Genomic DNA, 19,256 nt, shown 5'->3' with positions numbered 1-19,256 from the left:
ACGTAGCTCGTCTTGTATTTTGTTAAACAAAACACCTTAAGTTTTTGTTGTTGAGATATTTCCTCAATTTCAAGATGATATCAATTTTGTTGTTTAATTTGACCTCGCAAACGTATGAGAAAAAAAATCCTATGTACTCAAAAAAAGTAGTGAAAAAAAAATGCCATGCATTAAATGACAATTTTATGGTGAATATTAGTTTTGATAATGAATAATAGGTACAATTATCTTGCATTTTCATGAGAGAATAATTTGTTAGGAACAAGAGAAGCAACGACCAACCAAACTCCTGAATCCTATTTTTGAGCTGTGTTTTTTTTTTTAACATACATCTTGAATTGCTAAACCAATAAATAGAATCAAATCCTGACGTGCTTCCTAATAAAAAAATAAAACAAAACATATTTATGATAGTTAGATCTAATAAAAGAATATAATACTTGTTTGAAAAAAAATGTTCATATTTGACATTGAGCGGTGTCTGAAACTGAATTATCTTTTATAAACGAGTACTTATATATTTTTTATTTTATTATTCATATTACTTAATACTCCTCTTGTCCTTAATATAGGATCTAATTATTGAGTTGATTTTAGTCCTGAATATAAGATTTATTTCTCAAATTTATCAATTTTTTTAAATTATCCCTATGGATACTCTCTCAACCATAATCAAGTAAAAGAGGGAACGAGAATATTAAAGAAGATGATTATGGTGTTTTAGAGAAAACATATCATATTTCTTATAATTAACTAACTTACCTAATTTCTTTAATCTAATCAAATTAGTTAAATATGTGTTATATTAAGGATTGGAGGAGTATTATTTTTTGTAAATTAAACTAAAACTAATAAGATGGTACAACAGTATTGCAATCCAACTTTTGTATCTCATTAAATGTTAATTAGCAAAATCAAAATGAAATTCAACTCCTTTTTTTCCCCCTCAATAAACAAGCGAAATCGGACCTATGGGGCCGCATTTGAGTACTACGTGTTTTTACCTGATTGGCCAGATAAATAGTGTACAGTAACCTGTACAGAACATATTAGAATCTACCATCATTATTGCCTCCGAGATTCCCCACCCACAGAATTCACGTCGGGCCCCAAAAAGAGCGAAAACAAAACAATTCACACAATCTTCCCTCTTATCGCACGCCACGTGTCAGAACCTCCTCGCGCTATCATATGATTCAGAATCTGCCCTCAAATTCCCGTTCCAAACTGTCCCTTATATATCGCCCTAGCATTCTTCCCTCCTTCCTCAGAGTGATAAGGGCATTTCCCGTAATTAAGAGAAGATACGTGCCCTTTGTTTATTCGTCACGTCGTTTCCTTTTTCCGACCAAAAAAAAAAAGAGCTTTGCCCTTTTTGGTCTTTTGCCGCGTCTCCGTCCGATCTCGGTTTTGTTCTTGCTTGATTCGATCACTAAATTCGTTGTGGATTCTTGTAATTGAATACCAGCTTTCATCAGATCTTTTTTTTCTGCACCGATCGATTCCGATTTTCGCTTGTATCGGTTGTCTTATCCAATCTTAGGGTTTCGTTGTGGAATATTCTCGATCTGTCTTTACCATGCCGGATCTGAGAAACTCCTTTCATTTATGTTCGATTTGAGTTATGGATGTCTCTCATATCTTTGTATCGTTTCCGTTTTTGTAAATTACTTGCATCGCTTCGGACTTTCACGACTTATAGATATAGATCCGTTGATAGTTTGTTCGGATTATAAGATCCCACACTGCGTAGTCTGATTAACCATAATCGTGTATTTTTTTCAAACAATAAGGGTTGATTCCTTTTTCTTGATTTCCTTCGTGCCGTAATATTTAGATCTAGGGTTAGGGTTTTCTGAAATTGGGACTTCTACCTGTTTGAATAAATTTCCTTGGGGAAAGTTGAATTTCTGTCTGAAATTAGGGTTAACTTGCCTGACTACTCCGAACTAAAGCCATTATTGTCGGCTTCACGGTTAGCGATAAAGTTCTACGGGGGACTGGATAAAGGTATATATGGTTTCTCTTTTGGTAATTTCGTACAAATTGTACTTTTGTTGTTATGGTAATTTATTTTCAAATTGCTGGAGAAAGTTTTGGCAATCTAAGGACTATGTTGTTATTTGGGGAGGGTCATTGCGTATGCTTGCAAAATTGATGCTTTCCAGGCTCCATTAAGCAAGGTTGCCATGAGAAACGGGCCCACTATCTTGATGATATTAATTAATTATTAATATTATTAATATTAATAAACTAAATCCAGAGTCTTTGTTTCGTTGATTGCAATTTCCCCTTTTGGAGTTGGGAATTTTGTTTGATAATTAGCATGCTGCGTTCTACAGAGCTCAAGTTGCTTCTTTCTTTATCATTCCTCAGTTCTGATGTGATTGTTTATTCTTTCTTTTGCTTTCTTCCTTTATTGGCAACTAAAGTGTCGTCTGATATGAGTGCACGCGGGCGTCTGGTCTTGCTGTTTCAAGGGTTTACTTATTAAGAAAAGGAAGCATGGGATTTTCTAGTCATTTACTACCGCGTGTGTCTGTTATATTTATAACACTTTGATGTTTAGGAGAGTAACAGTGTATGTATGAGTGTGTATATGATATTTGACTGCTGTTAAATTGTTTTAGTAGCACTTTGGCATATGCTTCTTTGTTTTTTGTTATGGTTTGAACATGTGCTTGATTTTAGTTTAAGCATGGGGTGCTTAAATTCGTATTATCTTACTTTGGATAATATCTGGGGATGCGAATGCAACTATAGTTAGTGTTTTGCTCTTTCATTTGAGGTTGGATAATGGAACTTAGTAGTGTCCATGCTTAATCTATTTCGTTAATGTTAACTAGACAGTTCATATTGAGATAAAAAGGGGAAAGCAAGAATATGGGAACAGTTGTCCTGGAAAATCCTATAGAAATCGCATGGTTATAAATATTAGTGAGAGGAGTTTAGGGTTTAGGATTGATATTATTTGGTAATTTGCTGGCGAAGGTTGTTAAATGCCCCTATCCCTCTGAAAAAAACCTTCATTATCTATTAATGAGTTATCTTATTTGATCTTTTGATTCATTATTAGAAGACAAGTTACTTTGACAGTTATAAAGTGAGTCCAGCTTGCCTTCTTACTTGTTTTAAACTCTTTCCTGCAGGTAAACATGGTTCAGAAACGCCCTTTTGATGCTGAGGAAATGCTTGAGGTTCCTTTTAAACACCCAAAACAAGCTGGACCCAGCAATCAGCTTGTATCATTTTCAGAATCGGTATTTCCTGAGAATTCTTCCCAGCATCTTGAAACATCAGGTGTGGGTTTGGTTGGCGATCCCCCATGTTTAGAATTAAATTTGTTTTCTAAAAAATAAAGCTGGTGCTCATTTAGTGGATTGAAGTTTCAGATCAAGTAAATTTCTATTGCAACTTGTATTGATAAAATGTGGTTTAGTTGTCAACTAACTCTTACCTATAGATGAAGTTATTATTGTGTATATCTATTCCCTTTTTCTAACTCAGTTACTGTTTCTCTTTTAGGTTGTATTAACTTGGTACGAATCTTTTATTTCTGATGTTCTGCCTAACATATCTGTCATGGTATCTTTTTTTCCTTTAAAAAATTCCTAGTGGTAATAAGAGGCATTTGAGCATTATTGTCTTCTGATTCTGACTGTAACTAGCACTACCAGGAGATGGGTAAATCAGATGACAATATGATATTTGTTATATTTCCTCATAATGTATCCTCATCTAAAAAAAAAAAAGAAGCTTTTTGACCCGGTTTACTTTGTGATTGGTTAGAGTCTGGATGCAGACAAGTTAACAATGAAGGTGATGAGAAGCTTGCTAGTGATATTTTTGTTGAACATCCTGGAGGTGCTGGGGACATTGAAACAAGCTTTCCAGGAAGTATCTCTGTTTCTTCTTGGGCTCCTAGTACCAGTGAAGATGTCCGGTCAGATATTCCTGTCCATTTCTCTTTTTATCCTGAGTATTTTAGTCCAGAACGTCCGGTGAGGGCATTAACACGCTATGAGGACATCTATTCCATACTCCTTGAACACCCTCCGCGCAAACTTGTCCCCATTGGAGCTGATCATCAAGCTGATGTTCCAGCATGGGTCGTACCAGGTTCCACTAGTGGACTGGATACCTCTTCAAGTTCCATCTCTGTTGTTGGGGATAAATCTGAGGAAAGGTGGGCGGGAACATGTATAATCCCTATGCCTAATATGGAATTATCTACCTGTGATAGTAAAGTTGGAAGGGGCAGAACTGATTGTAGTTGTGAAGATAGGGGATCTGTGAGATGTGTAAGACAGCATATTGTAGAAGCAAGAGAGGAACTTGCAAAAACAATTGAACTAGCTAGATTTGCTGATTTGGGCCTGTGTGACGTGGGAGAGCAAGTGGCTGAAAAATGGAATGCAGAAGATGAACAACTCTTTCACGAGGTTGTCTTCAATTATCCGGCTTCCCTGGGCAAGAATTTCTGGAACACTTTCCCAATTGCATTTCCTTCACGATCTAGAAGGGAGATAGTGAGCTACTACTTTAACGTGTTCATGCTTCGAAAGCGGGCAGAGCAGAACAGAAATGACCATTTGAATGTCGACAGTGATAATGATGAATGGCAAGGTAGTGATGACAATGAAATTGCGACTCTAGGGGAAGACGAGGACTCTGTTGCTGAGTCCCCCTTCTATCAAGATGATACTGGTCATAGTAACTGTCAAGAAAATGATCTGCAAGATTATGATGAGTATGCTCAAGATGAAACCTGTGATACTAGTGGAGTTGTAGACTTTACCAAGAGAGACATTAGCGATGATTTAAAATATGATCCTGAAGAGATGCCGCGGTCCAACAGTTCCCCGCAGCATGTTCAGTCTCAGGATAAAATCATTTGTCAAGAGAGGTGTGAGGAAGAAGTACTGGATGGATCATGCACATCCTCGGAACTGGGAGTTAGTTCACAGGAGATCAAGGGGAAGACTGAGAATGATGATCTTTGCCCTGATAACCTCAACGGTATAAACCGTGGCTTTAGCCCAGGATATGTTACGGAATCTTGTGACACAAAAGCCTGGGATTCTGGTTTTATGTCTTGCGCAAAAGATAAAATTGATTTCTTACCTACTTGCAGCATGATTGAAGAGGTTTTTGGAGATGGGCTGAGGCAAGAAATGAGGAGAGTTTGAGCTCAGTATTGTGCTAGCTTAGACTCTTCCTCAATCACAATTTTGGGAATAATCGATGTCCGGGGCCTTTTATGTTGAGTCAATCTCAGCTAGCACTCTGGGCTAAGCATAATAAGAGTGATTCCAACTTGTCTTGTGTATATTTGACGTGAAATTGGCAATGTAACTATGTATAATATAGTTTTGGCAGATGAGTTTGGTTATCGAGTTGGGTCCCATTTATGTTGGTTATCGAGTTCTGTCAACTTTATTTTTCTCAAGCCCCCTTCGGAATTATGAAATTCCTTGTTTCTTAATTTTAGCGTAGTAGTGTACACTTAAGGTGGGGAGGAGAAGATGATTGGTAAACAATTGGGGTTGCAGTGTTGCTTTGTACTATCCAATCCGTGAAAGATCATTCTTACTCCAATGGCCGCTTTGGCATTTTATTGATGGTTCACTGGATCATTATTACTGGGAAAGCGAAGAGCCTGTCTCAAATAAAATGAGGAGTGCTGATATTTGATGCTGTTTTGTCAAATTGATCTTTCATAGTTTTATCTCGTTTCAATGGTCCATAGTAGATTTTTATATTTTATCAAAGGACAAAATTTGCATTCAAATCGAATTTTGAAGGGAAAATTGCATTAAGTTAGGTCTCATTCAAGAAATTTAAATTAAAAAAAAAGTCCTCATTGCAAGTCATCAAATTAATCTAAATTTTAAAGGATTTCATTGTAAGAGATTTTACTTGTTTAATTATTAAATTATTTTTATTTTTTAAAAAAATGCATTGACAAATGAAAAGGTAGTTATTAATTTAAAGCGCGACGATTAATAATTATCGGGGCGGACATTAAAAACTTATACATTAAATCTTTGTAATGTACTATGAAAATGTATTGTTAATACTTGTTGTGATAATTATTAATTGTTGCACAAGTTGTTAATGACTACTCTTTCAATTCTTAACACGTACTTAGAAAAAAAGTGAGGGTGGTTTAGTAATTGGACAAGTAAAATCTCTAGGGAGTTTAAATATAAATCCCATTTGGTGACATCTAAGTTATAATTTTTTTAATTTATCAAATTTTTACATTTAAAAGTAAGAGAATGAGGTTATTCTATTAACCATGAAAAATTTCGTAATTTTTTTTTGGCAATTTCAATTACTTAATCCTTCTCAAGGGAGTATAAATAGCTAAGATCAAATGACATATTCCCTCCTATTTGCTTAGAAATGGAAAAGTTAAATTACATTAAGGTCTCATCCAAGAATTAAATTAAAAAGAAAAAAAAAGACTAGCAGAGTATTTATTTATGAACCATGCATTGGATGGATTATATTTAAGGTAAGGTAGGTTGAACCAAGTTGGCTGCCAACGTGAGGCCTAACTCGTAGACTTTGTGAGGGGTGTATCTAGCTAGAGAGGCGTCGGGCCATCGTGCTTTTGAAGCTATCAGCTACCATGTTCTGATTCCCCTTAATGTGAAGGCGAGGGTGAGATTTAGGCATATGTTGTAACCCAGATAATTTCATTTAGTAAGCTTTTCTTCCATTCCAACAGCATGATTTTGACTCGGAGATTATTACCATAATTTTGTGGTGTCATCGTTCTAGACTTCAAGCGAACATCAAAATAAAACTGCTAACCAATTATAGCTTTCCAAGTTGGCGCATATACATACTAAAACAAAAACAAAATAAACTGATATGAAAGTATATATCAAAGCTATGTTATTTATAAACAATGGTGCCTGCAATTTTTCCCTTTCAATCTTTCTCTACATATCTGATCGGATATTAAAATTATTATTTATATCTACTTAGGATAAACAAAACAGAGCAGCTTCTTTTAACTGAAGTAGAAGTCATTGTCTCAGAATAATATGTGTAAGCAATTATATTGTAATATTCATAAATGGGTATTGTGGCCCATATAAATTGATCTCATATGGCCAGTTGCGTAAAATTTTTCTATAAGGAGAAGGTTACATATTCGATCTTGCTGGTAAACTCAGATTTTTTTTTTAATTCCAAAAAAAACGAAAAGAAAGATCCAATATTTATATATCATCATCTTCTTTTCCTGTCTTGCTTTACAAACATGAGAACTAGAGTTGGCATAAATGTTAGCCTTCCCATAGCATGATTGAACTTTGCTTTGCCTACATTGCAAGATTCAAGCTTTGGGAATTGAGTGTCCAGAAAGCATACCACTTACCAACTTTTCTAGCTTTATCCCAACTCACACCTAGTGAATTTGAGGCACCCAATTCTCTTTTTGTAATCACTTACCATCCCACAGCACTTTCACTTTCACTTTCTGTATCTTCATCCTAAACTTGCAACCCCATCACATTCAGTGTCACCCAAAACTGACCTTCCTATCTTATTGATTTACCTCGACAATCCATATATCTATTCCTTTGTTTTTTCCTGTTCCTAAGTACTTTATTCATGAGTTGCTGTCGCTTAAATTCTTAATCTTGAGCTCACCTATTAGTCTTATTGATTTCAGATGCTAAGGACCGGGGAGGGCATATCCAAGATCCACAGTGAAAGTGGTGAGTGGTAGCTGCTTTGGACACAACCTACAAAGTGGTCCCTTGTTAGGGTCACCACAAAATGAACAGTCGAATCACATATTCTCTGTTTTGGCTCTACTCGCTTTGCATCTTCCCAACTTCCTCTTGAAAATTCTAATCACATTACGACAAACCATAATCTGATACTCCCGCCGCCATGAGGGCAACAAACTAATAATCACACACTTCCTTCTCTTGTTTTTGTGTGATATAAGTGTGGCCGGCCTTGTCAATGAGCTTGCAAGGCTGGCCCATCTATGACCTTCTTAGTTGTACTATGCTATACAGTAAGCTGAACAACCAAAGCACCTCCTTTGTCTTCAAATAAAAAGTTTTGATTTGGCTAAGGAGTGCCAAGGTGTAAAAAGATTTCTTTTTTTATTTTCATCATAATCAAAGGACATAAACTTTGAATACTGCATATATTCTTATCATCTGAGCTAGTTCTAAATAGCATAATGTTCATCCAACATATCCCTGGGATTCCAAAACCATAATTGAAGCAATAAGTTTTTGGAGGAGCTTGTGACAGGAATAATACTGTAATTCACAGGAATTGGCGCTGCCCAATTGGTTGGTTTGCCACAACCCCTCTCTACCTCCCACTTAATTTGCCTTCCATACTTCCACGGAGGCTAACTCCAGGACCCACTTAAGGTTCATTTTCTAACAAATACTTGATATCTTATTCTATTAAAGTCAAGTGAATAAGATAATGTAATACATCCTCTACTATAAAATAGTTATATAAAGTTACACTTTATTCTCATATAAACTTCTGTGAAAGGCTAGTTTAGTTGAAGTGCACTATCCTGCTCATAATTTGTTTAGATGTCATTGAGCCGAATAGTAGTATTTTTAGAAGTAAATTATACAACAACTTCTAAATTTTGTAAATTATATATTTTCTATTTAAAAATAAATATAATTTTCCCTTGAAATACAGGAAAGCTTATAATAGACGCGCCATAGTGTTTTGTTAAATGACCTTAAAAAAATCAGGTTGAGGAATTAATTTTGTCTTTATAATTAACGCAATGTGGCAGGGAAGCTTTCAGTTGGAAAGCGTGGGAGAGAGAAGAAGAAAAGGAGTGAACAAGAACGAGCAAGGAAGGAAAGAATAGTTGTGGATTCAGTTATGTAGTTTCAAGATTACAAAGCTGTGATTCATTTTTATTATTACGATTGGCTTGTGCTTGCCGTTGGATTTTGTGAAGCCTCGCCGGACTCTCCTCTTATCGCTACACGTGCTTCTTTTCTATCCCCTCCCTCTTGCTTCCTCTTTGCTTACCTCCATGGATTTCTCTTCCATTTTTAGCTTCCTTTCTTCTTCCCCACCCCTATCACCAAACCTTTGATTTTTTCTCCCAACCCTATTAAGCTCTACTCTTATGCGCACACTTGGCTTGATCTGATTCTATGGCCTGATCCTCCTTACTCGATTTCACCTTCTTCATCTTTTCTACGGCTTCTGATCGATCGTCTTGTTACATCCTCGGTTTCTTCTGATCTGTGCGTTCAATGGAAGAATCCAAGCATGTGTGCAAGTTCTGCAGGAAAATCTTCCCGTGCGGAAGATCCTTGGGGGGTCACATGAGGTCCCACGTCTCCGGCAATCATTCAGCTGAAACAGAGGATTCACTTGCAGCGACGAAGCTCTCGCGTGTCGAGAAGGAGAATGGCGAAGCAGCGGCTTCTGCTACTGGCTATGATCTGAGAGAGCAGAGGAAGAAGACTTGGAGAGTCGCTGATTCGAGTGACGGCACTAAGGCATCAGAAAAGTTGTGCAAGCAGTGTGGTAAAGGGTTTCGCTCTTGGAAGGCTCTGTTTGGTCACATGAAATGTCACTCCCAGAAAGAAAGAGCTTCTGTTACTGATGATGATCATAATCATAATAGCTTGGAAGATCAAGATTCATGGACTGTCATGGATAGCCAGTCTGACAATGAACCTCCCAGGCCAAGAACAAGAATAAGATCCAAGAGAACAAGAACGACTACAACCTCGTCTCTGTCCTTCTCCAACCTTTCCTCTTCTGTTTCTGAAATTGAGCAAGAGCAAGAAGAGGTCGCTTTGAGCTTGATGATGCTTAGCAGGGGCGTGGCTTCACGGGGATCTCGAGAAATGGGGTCCGAGAAGAAACCAAAAAGATCAGAGCTTTTGACCCCTGATCACTTTCCAAGAAGTGGGTCTAGCAAGAGCAAGACAAGGATGATAGATTTTCAGTCTGCAATGGAGGATTCTGAGGAAGATGATAAAGAGCAAGGGAAGAGGAATTTCAAGTTCTTAGGTTCAGAATTGAACTCAAATCCTTCCAGGAGTTCTGACAGAAGAAGCAAGTTCGAGTGTGCTACTTGCAACAAGGTCTTCCGTTCTTACCAAGCTCTTGGTGGCCATAGAGCCAGCCATAAGAAGATCGCCAGAGACTGCTTTGTTCCAATAGATGAGACCAGTGATAACTCTATAAAACCTGATCTGTCTCACCATGAAGCAATTTCTGGTTCGGATCTTCATGAAGATGCAGAGTTGGACAAGAGCAAAGATCATGAACGCTCAATCAGCCTCAAGAGTTTTCCATCTGGGCAAGCAATGGATGGGCATAAAAGATCCCATTCAACTGAGGCACCTGAGAGTAGAAAAGCAGAAAGTACAGATTTGATTGAGGAACCAGTTGAGAAAATTAGGGATTTGATTGATCTTAATCTTCCAGCTGATGCGGATGCTGCAGAGGAAGAAGACAGCAACAATAATAGCAATTCTGAGTGTTACAGATCATCACCCTGGTGGGTGAGAAGCATCCACAACAAGCAGGAAGCTCTAGTAGGCCTATTGTCTAACTAATCATATCATACTTCCAGATTTCTCAGTGAAGATTCAAAATGTATAGAACAATGCTTCTTTTTTTTTTTTTTTGGGCTTCATTTCTTTGGTTAATTCTTTACGGGGTCCATGTCTGATGTTTTCTTCTGCTCATGTTCTTCAAGGAGCTTACAAGATGAACTTGAGATGATATGGTAGTTCATTAGTACTTTTCTCCTGAACAATTTGCTTCTCATTGAAAAAGCGAATCTACTTTTTGTTCTTTTTTGGTGGAGAATTCCAAAAGTGAAATGGAAGGGGGTGGTTCTTAGTGACGAGTGACTAGAAAGAGGTGAGGTTTGGTGGTTGTTTATTAGTCAACTACCAGAAAAAACAGAATAACACAAGTGGCGTGTTATCAAATCCTTCTCACTAATCTCTATGCGCCACTTTCAACAGCAATTAGCATATTAATTCTTTTTAATATAGAATTAATTATCATGATAATCACAGATAATACTAACATCATGAAACAGACTATGGGTATGACTGCCTCCACCGCTAACTTTTGAAAGCCAAAAACGGCAATTACAAGAGCGAATACTTTAATTAAGATATTTAATTAATTAGTTCATAATTAAATGATTATTTTTATATATAAAAGTTAAAAAAATTAAAATCCAAATTTCATAAATCAAATTTGCATCTGGTAAAATTATTAATTCAGATTAATGGTTTAAATACAAATTATAATTCTTCCTGCCATTGTTTTTTTAAGACTGCAGCTAACAGATAAAAATATATGCTCTTTGAGAGTCATTTATTATGGAACAAGCTCCATATTCTTATTTTCAAAAGATGTAGAGGAATGACGGTAGAGAGTTTGGCACAAGAGAATCTAAATTATGAACGGGAGACGCGTATTCACCTAAGAAAAAAACTAAATAAAAATTCAGCAAAATTATATTTAATATTTTTTTTAAAAAATCGAGGGTCAAATTTTTCTAATAGAATTAAAAATTGGTTTTTTTTTTTTTGCTAAAGCATAGGTATCCTCCTATTGGAGACAATCCCTATTCGAGACACTGTCGGGCACTAAATGTAAGTACCTCTCCCAACAGGAATTCAAATCTTGATTTGCCACGTTATAAGGGATTAACCTATTCTGTTAAACCCAATCTCAGTTGGTATTAAAAATTGGTTTTTGCTCAACGTGAATTGGCATTATCTCCGTGTGCTGTGTTGAAGCCCAGTATTTTTAACATTTCTTACCCACTTTTTATTGGGCCTCTAGCCCAACCCTTTTATGGCAGAGTGGTTTTCTCCACCGTCCTTTGGGGCCACATAATGAAACAGGACCTTGCCAAGCGGATCCTCTTAATTGGGAAATTTGATTAATTAGGTCGTTCATCTAAAGTTTATCTTTTTATTCAAAAAAAGAAAAAGTGATTTTGTCTTTATATGAAATATAAATAATCTTTAATTCATGATCAAAAGCTCTCTTACTTGTTTTTTAATTATACTTTCCTAAAAATTTATCCAAACACCCCATGCTTAAGATGTTCATAAATCAATTTAATAAGTTTTGTTTTGTCCAACAATAATTTAAATGCACTCAGAATATGTGGGGCTGCCCATGAAAGACATTATTAGAAATTAAAATATGAATATTTGGTCGGGATGTCATAATTGATTTTAATCAAACATTTATATTGGTGCACGTAAGTGAGTATTTTTCTCTCTTTATTTTTTATACAAATTTTTCCTCTGTATTATTCTATCCGTTCATTCATATGGAATAATTTGGATCTCTTTTTTTTTTTTTTGGGTCCAGCGGAATAATTGGGATGATGGTTGACTATGCGGGGCCGAGCGTCACATAAGTCGGAATCCGAGTGGTATGGGCGGAAAAGCAAAGTAAAGAACCAGAGATTGTCAAAATCGCAAGCTTTTTGGTCTGCAAAGGATCCCACCAAAGCGCTTCATCAACTCGGAAAAACAAAGCTGTCCCTATAGGGCGAAAGAGGTGCGAGAGCGTTCAGATCCTACTTTTTAAACTGCGTCTTGCATCTTCACTGTATTTTTCTCTTCCGTGCTCTCCTTGGTTTCCTTGCGGTTTCCACTTCTCTGACCTTTCTTAACGCTGTTTCGTTAGCTTTTACGGCTTCTAGTTCTTATATTTGGTCGTTGAAACAGCTCCGCTTGATCCCCACTTCATTTACTTTTCGGTTCTTTATATCAACTCGGACTTTTGAAAAGTCTATTGAATATTCCCCATTTTGTGGCTTTATCCAGGTACTAGCGTCCTTTATCTTCTACAATTATTTGATTTTGAGGGTTTTGTTAGGCGGTGAAGCACTTCATCCATCTTGGATTTCTGAGATTTACCCCTTTCTTGCTTGGTTTTCTGCATCTCTTGTGATCACCTAATGGTCAAGTTCACTACCATCTTCTCTCTATTGATGGGCGCTTCATCTATCCTTGGAGACCTCGTGTTCCTTTTGCTGTTAAGAGCCTAGGATTTGTTTTCCCCATTTTCTTGGCACCCAAACGACGCGATTCGGGTGTCTGCTTCAATGTAAACTTTTTTTATCCTGCGTTATAACGCCTTTTTTTTTTTTTTTCTGGTTTCTCATTAGCCTTGAAACGCGTCTCATGTAAACTGTGTGTTGTTTTGTAATGGTCGCTTTTGTTCATTCTCTACTTTAGGTTGTCTTATAACCATTTTCTCTAGAAGAGGCAATTTTATCGTAGTTTTTGAATTGATATATCTAGGGTTTCTTTCGGTGTTAGGAGAAGATTAATGAATCGTGACAAGTCCGCCACGAAATATTGGTTTTTGCTGGTTCGGCTATGTTAAACAGGGACTGAATAGTATTGCTTTCTTTTTCAGGAACAATTTGCTTTCTCTTCAGGTTATATAGGATTGTTGTCTCTTATTTATTTATCAGTTTACCTGCAATCCATCTGCACTGACTGAATTCCTCAATTTCGCCCGGTCAGCTTGAAGATAGAGAATGCTTGGTTTGAGGAAATCTCCCCTAAAATTTGTTAAACACAGTTCTGCTGAACCTGTCTATCCTGTTAAATCGGGATCAAATCCATTTGATTCTGATGATGATGAGCCAAAGGAAAACCCAAAAAATAATTCCTCGAATAGGACTCGTTCGGACCCTTCCCTAGTTTTACAGGGAGGAAAAACTAATCCCTTTGATGATGATGGAGGCGATAGGAACACTACTTCATCTTCTTATGCCCTTCAGTCAGCAAACCAAAACAACTATAGGAATGATTTTCGTGACTCAGGAGGAATAGAGAATCAATCAGTGCAAGAATTGGAGAATTATGCTGTTTACAAGGCTGAAGAGACTACAAAATCGGTCAAAAATTGTTTGAAGATAGCAGAGAACATAAGAGAGGAAGGTACCAAGACTTTGGTCACTCTACACCAACAGGGTGAGCAAATTACCAGGTCTCACCATGTTGCAGTTGACATCGACCAAGATCTTAGTCGGGTATTGATCATGTTTGTTAAGAGTTATCTAATACAGTTCTTTTACTATTCCTTGGAAAACATTCTGTCGCATCTTTCACTATGAAGCCCTCTATGAAGAACATCCAATTTTTATTATGGACTAAAAAAGATGAAGTTGTGACTTTTTTAATTCTGCTTACAGGGAGAAAAGCTTTTAGGAAGTCTTGGTGGTGTCTTCTCCAAAACTTGGAAACCAAAGAAGACACGATCAATTACAGGGCCTGTTATTGTTGGAGGTTAAATTTTTTTCTTCTTTTATCTCTTGTTATTTGGATTTTTCTTTCAGCACTATCATATGCATGATGGACTCCATAACACAGACGATCAGGTCCGAAGAAAGGGCAGCCACTTGGAGCAGAGAGAGAAATTGGGATTGACTTCTGCACCCAGAGGGAAGTCAAACATGCGAACATCGCCTCCTGAACCAACCAATGCTCTTGAAAAAGTTGAGGTTTGTATTTAATTAGGTGAACAATAGTTACGCCATTTAAAAATGCAAAAGTTGCTGTTTTGTATTGCCATTAGCAAGCGATTATGAGTTATAGTTTATCCCTAATTTTCAAATCACTGCTTGAGTTTTTTTTTAATTAATACATATATATATATATCTGTGGGTGACTGTCAATGGTATGCAATACCTTGTTAAAAGGCCTCTTAATCCTTGTTTGGAGTGCCCAGTGCGCTGTAGTTCCAACACTGAAGTGCGTTACACATTATTAAATGAACCAATATAACAACATTCTCAATTAAAACTAGCAGCATAGATGAAAAGCTTAAATAATGCTAAAATCATCAAGATCCATCTCAATAAATCATAAATTGTAGTTTTATCATATAATGTAATGAGTTGTGACAATAAAACTATGTTGAAAGAAATCTTGCAGGAACTTTTAATTGAAGGGATCTTTATCAGCAGATTCTTTGTAGGTCTTAGTTATTTGCAATCGGTACAGAGAAGTTTAAGCTGCTACTCTTTGAATTGTGTATCATGGAAATGTAAATTAGGCTGGTCTAGAGTTTTTGCCTTATTCTCATGTGCTGATTTAAATTTTGCAACGCCACAAGGTTTGCATGGCCCAACGTTCTTTCATCGCACCATACGCCATGGCATGCCATTAATAATTATGATCAACAATAATATTATATATACCTCAGCTAAGGTTTATTTCTTATTTTCTTCTATTTCACATAAACCTTTACCTTAAGGATAGGGAATTGTAGCTATTGCTATTTGTAGCTTTTGAAGCTCCAAATTCCAGTTCTTTACTCTCAGATAGTGAATGTTAAGAGGAAAAATGAGAAGGCTGGATTGACTTTTATGTGTGAATGTGTTGGCACACCAGATTACAATATCTTGATGTTTTCGCAACTCTCCATCTTTCTCTTTTTCCTGTTAAGCACATGTAGTCTCTAATAATTATCAATCCGACTCGGATATTGTAATTGTCATGTGATTTTCTCCATCTCTTCACATTGTGGTATATTTAATGCTTGATGTGGAATTTGGCTATTGTCCTGAACAGATTGAAAAGGGGAAACAAGATGATGCATTGTCAGATTTAAGCGATCTCTTGGGAGAGCTGAAACATATGGCTGTTGACATGGGATCTGAAATTGAGAGGTTAGTTGATTGGATTATATGTCTTTTAAGTTTAGCCTCAATAAATAACAAGTTGACTTGGGAATTGGAATTTGTTATCAAATTTTGCTTAGGACGAACTGATTGTGTAGTTATTGAGAACCACTTCATCTATTCAAATTTTCATAATTAATAGTGATTTTGGTAAAATTTCAGCCACAACAAGGCGCTGGGCCATATGTATAACGATGTGGACGAGCTGAATTACCGTGTGAAAGGGGCTAATCAACGTGGTCGCCGTTTACTGGGAAAATAAGTTTCACTAATTCCATTGAGCCATTCTCCTTCCTCATTTCAGGGTTGTTCTTACTTCTTATACAGTCAGGGAATGGGGGTTAATGCGTTGTTCTCCATTTGTATGACTCATTTTATAGTTCTATCACATAATTTTTATATTGGACCACCTTCAACAGTGGTCGTGTACGGCTGTGCTTGAAGAGAAGACCAATTCTTTATGGCTGTCCCATTTCAGAAGCTTGGTTCGCTTATGACCTTCTATAATCTATATGCTTGAAGGTCCGTGAATTAAAACGATTTACCCTTCTGGTTTAAAAAAAAAAGAGATTTACCCCTTCTCAACTGTACACCCACCGGCGCATAAGTTGTTGATTGTGTTAGCAGCGCTGCCTCTTCTCCTAGATATAAAAACCCAATTTATTTTATTTTTCATATTTATTATTTTTTAAGATAGTTTTTACAATGATTGGACATGGTAATTGTTTCATCGAATGCTAATTTTAACTAATTTATTGGATTAGTAATGGTATTTTTTAAAAAATAACATTTATTATAAATAATTAATTTAATTAATTTTTTTTAATCTACTTAAATTAATGGGTGTTTAGTAGCTTCTGTAAATGCTTTTCAAAAATATCTTTACACAAATTGAGATAATTGTTATCACATTTATTTAGAAAAATTGTAAATAAAGACCCTCCAAATATATATAAAATTATAATTTGGGATCCTGAATTTGAAAAATAGTAAATAAAGACCTGGTTTTATTTTTGTAAATATAAAATGTGAGTGAAATGTCTGAAATACCTCTCATTTAAATGATAAGTTGATTATAAGAAATGATAAGTTTAGTTTAGCAAATGACAACTTCAGTAGATTAAATCACAACTTGGCTGATGATATGTCAAATGACGAGTTGACTATGGGAAATGACAAGTTTATTTTAACGAATTACAACTTAAGTAGATCAAATTACAATTTGATTGAGGGACATTTCAGACATCTTACCACATTTCATATTTGCAAGAGTAAAACCAGTGCTTATTTGCTATTTTTCAAATTCAAGTTCCCAAATTATAATTTTACATATTCAGGGATTTTTATTTATAATTTCATATACCGTAAAATTATTTTTAAAAATCATAATTAGATTTTACCCAAACAACTCATATTAAAGAGGGAACATGCTAATATAATCAATCACCCAATGGGATGTTATAAAATATCATTCGCTCTCCAATTAAACTCAAGTATTGAAAAAAATAACTCGTCATTGAACCAATCAAACTATTAATTTACCATTGGCAATTGAATCAGTCATATTCAAAATTCAAATTAATATACGTTTGTTATATGCTAATTATTTTGGAGGAAAAGATTAAATATAGTACAAATATATAAAAATTAATTTCTAGCTAAGCAAGAGTAACATTTAAAAAAAAAAATAAATCCACTTTCCTTTCCCAGTTTCCAGTCACTATGCCACACGCAACAACAATAGAAGATCAAATCGAAAAAAAGATGAAACACTATCTCCGGTTTTTAATAAAAGTCTTTATTTAATTTTTATTTTGGTTCTAAATATGTTGTATGGTAGTGACTGTTAGGCAATAAAGGGAAAACAAGAGCACAAAGTTGGGGTGACAGAAATGAGGATGTTGAGATGGATGTGTGGTCATACAAAAAAAAAAAGGATTCGAAATGAAAATATCAGAATAAGAGTCAGTGTGACACCTATACAAGAGAAAATGGTTAAGAATCGCTTAAGATGATTTGGACATGTGCAGAGAAGGTCATTAGAGGCCCCGGTGAGGAGGATGGATCAGACAAGATGGAGTCCTATAAAAATGAACAGAGAAAGACCAAGAAGAACGCTTAATGAGGTCATTGAACGAAACCTCCTAGTCAACAATATATCTAAGAACTGGGTTGTTGACAAAATACGATGGTGTCGTGTGATTCATGTAGCCGACCCCACCTAGTGGGATAAGACTTGTTGTTGTTGTTGTATATAAAATTCTAATTCATTTTGTTTTTCATATTTATGCAATTTTTTTGAAAATAACCTTTCTAATAATTATAGTTTTAGCCAATACATTCGATTATTAAGGATATTTTAAGAAAGATAACACCTATTCATTACAAATAACTAATTTAATTTTTTTTTCATCTTATCAAATTATTTAACTGGTTCTTATAATTAGTAACAATTAGTAACAGAGCTAACCTCCCCAACAGACAGTAAGCTGCAGAGCCAGTGCAACGGAACATTGGCTATTGTCCTTTCGATCATGAAATCAGAAACCTCCAATTTTCAACGTCCATTCTGCCATTTGAGTATGAACCCATCACAATTATTACACGCTAGACTGCATTCTACGGAGGCCAACCCCGCCCCCCCTTCCCCCCTTCTTCCTATCTTTAAATTAGACAAACAAGAAACGGAGTCATGCTGAGATTTCATTCAGTCCTAGCAAAACGAAATGCTAACTTTGAAACCAGCCTACTCGCCTACTGGGCTACCAAAAAGTACCAATCCTAAAAAATGCTTTGAATTTGATCAGTCAGAAAAATGAAATCCATTGTAAAGGCTCAATCATAGAACAGAATGAAACAACAAAATAATACCTTATAGCCAAAATCAAGAACGAGAGTGCAAAACCAAGATACAGAAACCAATTATTATACAGGAATCCGCCTCTCAGAAACCCTAATCATGAATAGGAAGGAAAAAACCCTTGAAACCAAAAATGGAGAGCAACAAGAGCGGTGAATCATTGCTTTAAGTCCATGACGCTCTTGACCACAGGGGCGTAAAGCGATTGCACGATTGCCTGCCTCTTCGCAATCTCGAGCTGGGTCTTGCCTTCAGAATAAGCGGAAGCAATGGAAGCTTGGTCGGTGAGGTTTTGGTTGTGCCGAAAGGCGTCAATGGTTCGGCGCTTGGTGTATTCCCTGATGTTGTAATCGGGGAACTGGCGAGCCGTGCGGAGGAGAGAGCGGAAGAGACAAAGAAGTTGCGCTCTTGACGGAATATTCGCTGATAAACCCGCAGAAGCCATCTCCCCTCCCTCACCCACAAACCATAGCCTTAAAACCCTTTCTGTTTCAGTATTTTTGTTTTATACTGATCCGCAAACAGAGTCAAAGGGCGCGTTTGGTAAGAAAAAAATGTTATGAAAATGGAATGAGCGTGGTCAATGGCATTTTTTTAAAAAAAAATATATATACACAGTTACACACATACAATGTGCATTATTTACATTTGATTTGTTTTATGTTTTCATAG

General features: G+C 36.1%; 4 protein-coding genes across 9 annotated transcripts; 3 read left to right on the top strand and 1 right to left on the bottom strand.

The window, feature by feature from the left end:
• The first annotated feature begins 1,275 nt into the window (after positions 1–1,275).
• LOC114721814 (uncharacterized) lies at positions 1,276–5,617 on the top strand. The gene is made up of 3 exons (XM_028907681.1): positions 1,276–2,010; positions 3,150–3,300; positions 3,790–5,617. The coding sequence occupies exons 2-3, from the start codon at positions 3,156–3,158 to the stop codon at positions 5,187–5,189; spliced, it is 1,545 nt and encodes a 514-aa protein (XP_028763514.1). The 5' UTR covers positions 1,276–2,010; positions 3,150–3,155; the 3' UTR covers positions 5,190–5,617.
• Positions 5,618–9,272: 3,655 nt separating this feature from the next.
• On the top strand, positions 9,273–10,795 carry LOC114721826 (zinc finger protein ZAT1-like). Its single transcript, XM_028907692.1, has one exon. It carries the CDS (start codon positions 9,279–9,281, stop codon positions 10,596–10,598), a length of 1,320 nt encoding a protein of 439 aa, XP_028763525.1. The 5' UTR covers positions 9,273–9,278; the 3' UTR covers positions 10,599–10,795.
• Positions 10,796–12,473: 1,678 nt separating this feature from the next.
• On the top strand, positions 12,474–16,204 carry LOC114721832 (SNAP25 homologous protein SNAP33-like). Of its 6 annotated transcripts, XM_028907707.1 has the most exons (7): positions 12,655–13,134; positions 13,450–13,471; positions 13,560–14,071; positions 14,234–14,327; positions 14,412–14,542; positions 15,615–15,712; positions 15,887–16,204. In XM_028907707.1, exons 3-7 carry the CDS (start codon positions 13,574–13,576, stop codon positions 15,984–15,986), a joined length of 921 nt encoding a protein of 306 aa, XP_028763540.1. In that variant the 5' UTR covers positions 12,655–13,134; positions 13,450–13,471; positions 13,560–13,573; the 3' UTR covers positions 15,987–16,204. The 6 variants fall into 6 exon arrangements, with proteins under 6 accessions (XP_028763542.1, XP_028763538.1, XP_028763539.1 ...); XM_028907709.1 differs by lacking the exons at positions 12,655–13,134; positions 13,450–13,471 and adding an exon at positions 12,474–12,582; XM_028907705.1 differs by lacking the exon at positions 12,655–13,134 and adding an exon at positions 12,474–12,582 and having other exon boundaries at positions 13,450–14,071.
• Positions 16,205–18,497: 2,293 nt separating this feature from the next.
• On the bottom strand, positions 18,498–19,040 carry LOC114721838 (LYR motif-containing protein 4). Its single transcript, XM_028907717.1, has one exon. It carries the CDS (start codon positions 19,027–19,029, stop codon positions 18,742–18,744), a length of 288 nt encoding a protein of 95 aa, XP_028763550.1. The 5' UTR covers positions 19,030–19,040; the 3' UTR covers positions 18,498–18,741.
• Between the last annotated feature and the right edge of the window lie 216 nt (positions 19,041–19,256).

This window comes from Neltuma alba, unplaced genomic scaffold, assembly GCF_004799145.2.
Source record: "Neltuma alba isolate B1F8T4 unplaced genomic scaffold, ASM479914v2 tig00012070_pilon, whole genome shotgun sequence".
Taxonomy (NCBI): domain Eukaryota; kingdom Viridiplantae; phylum Streptophyta; class Magnoliopsida; order Fabales; family Fabaceae; genus Neltuma; species Neltuma alba.
The sequence above is the reverse complement of the archived record's forward strand: the minus strand, read 5'-3'. Positions and strand labels throughout refer to the sequence as shown.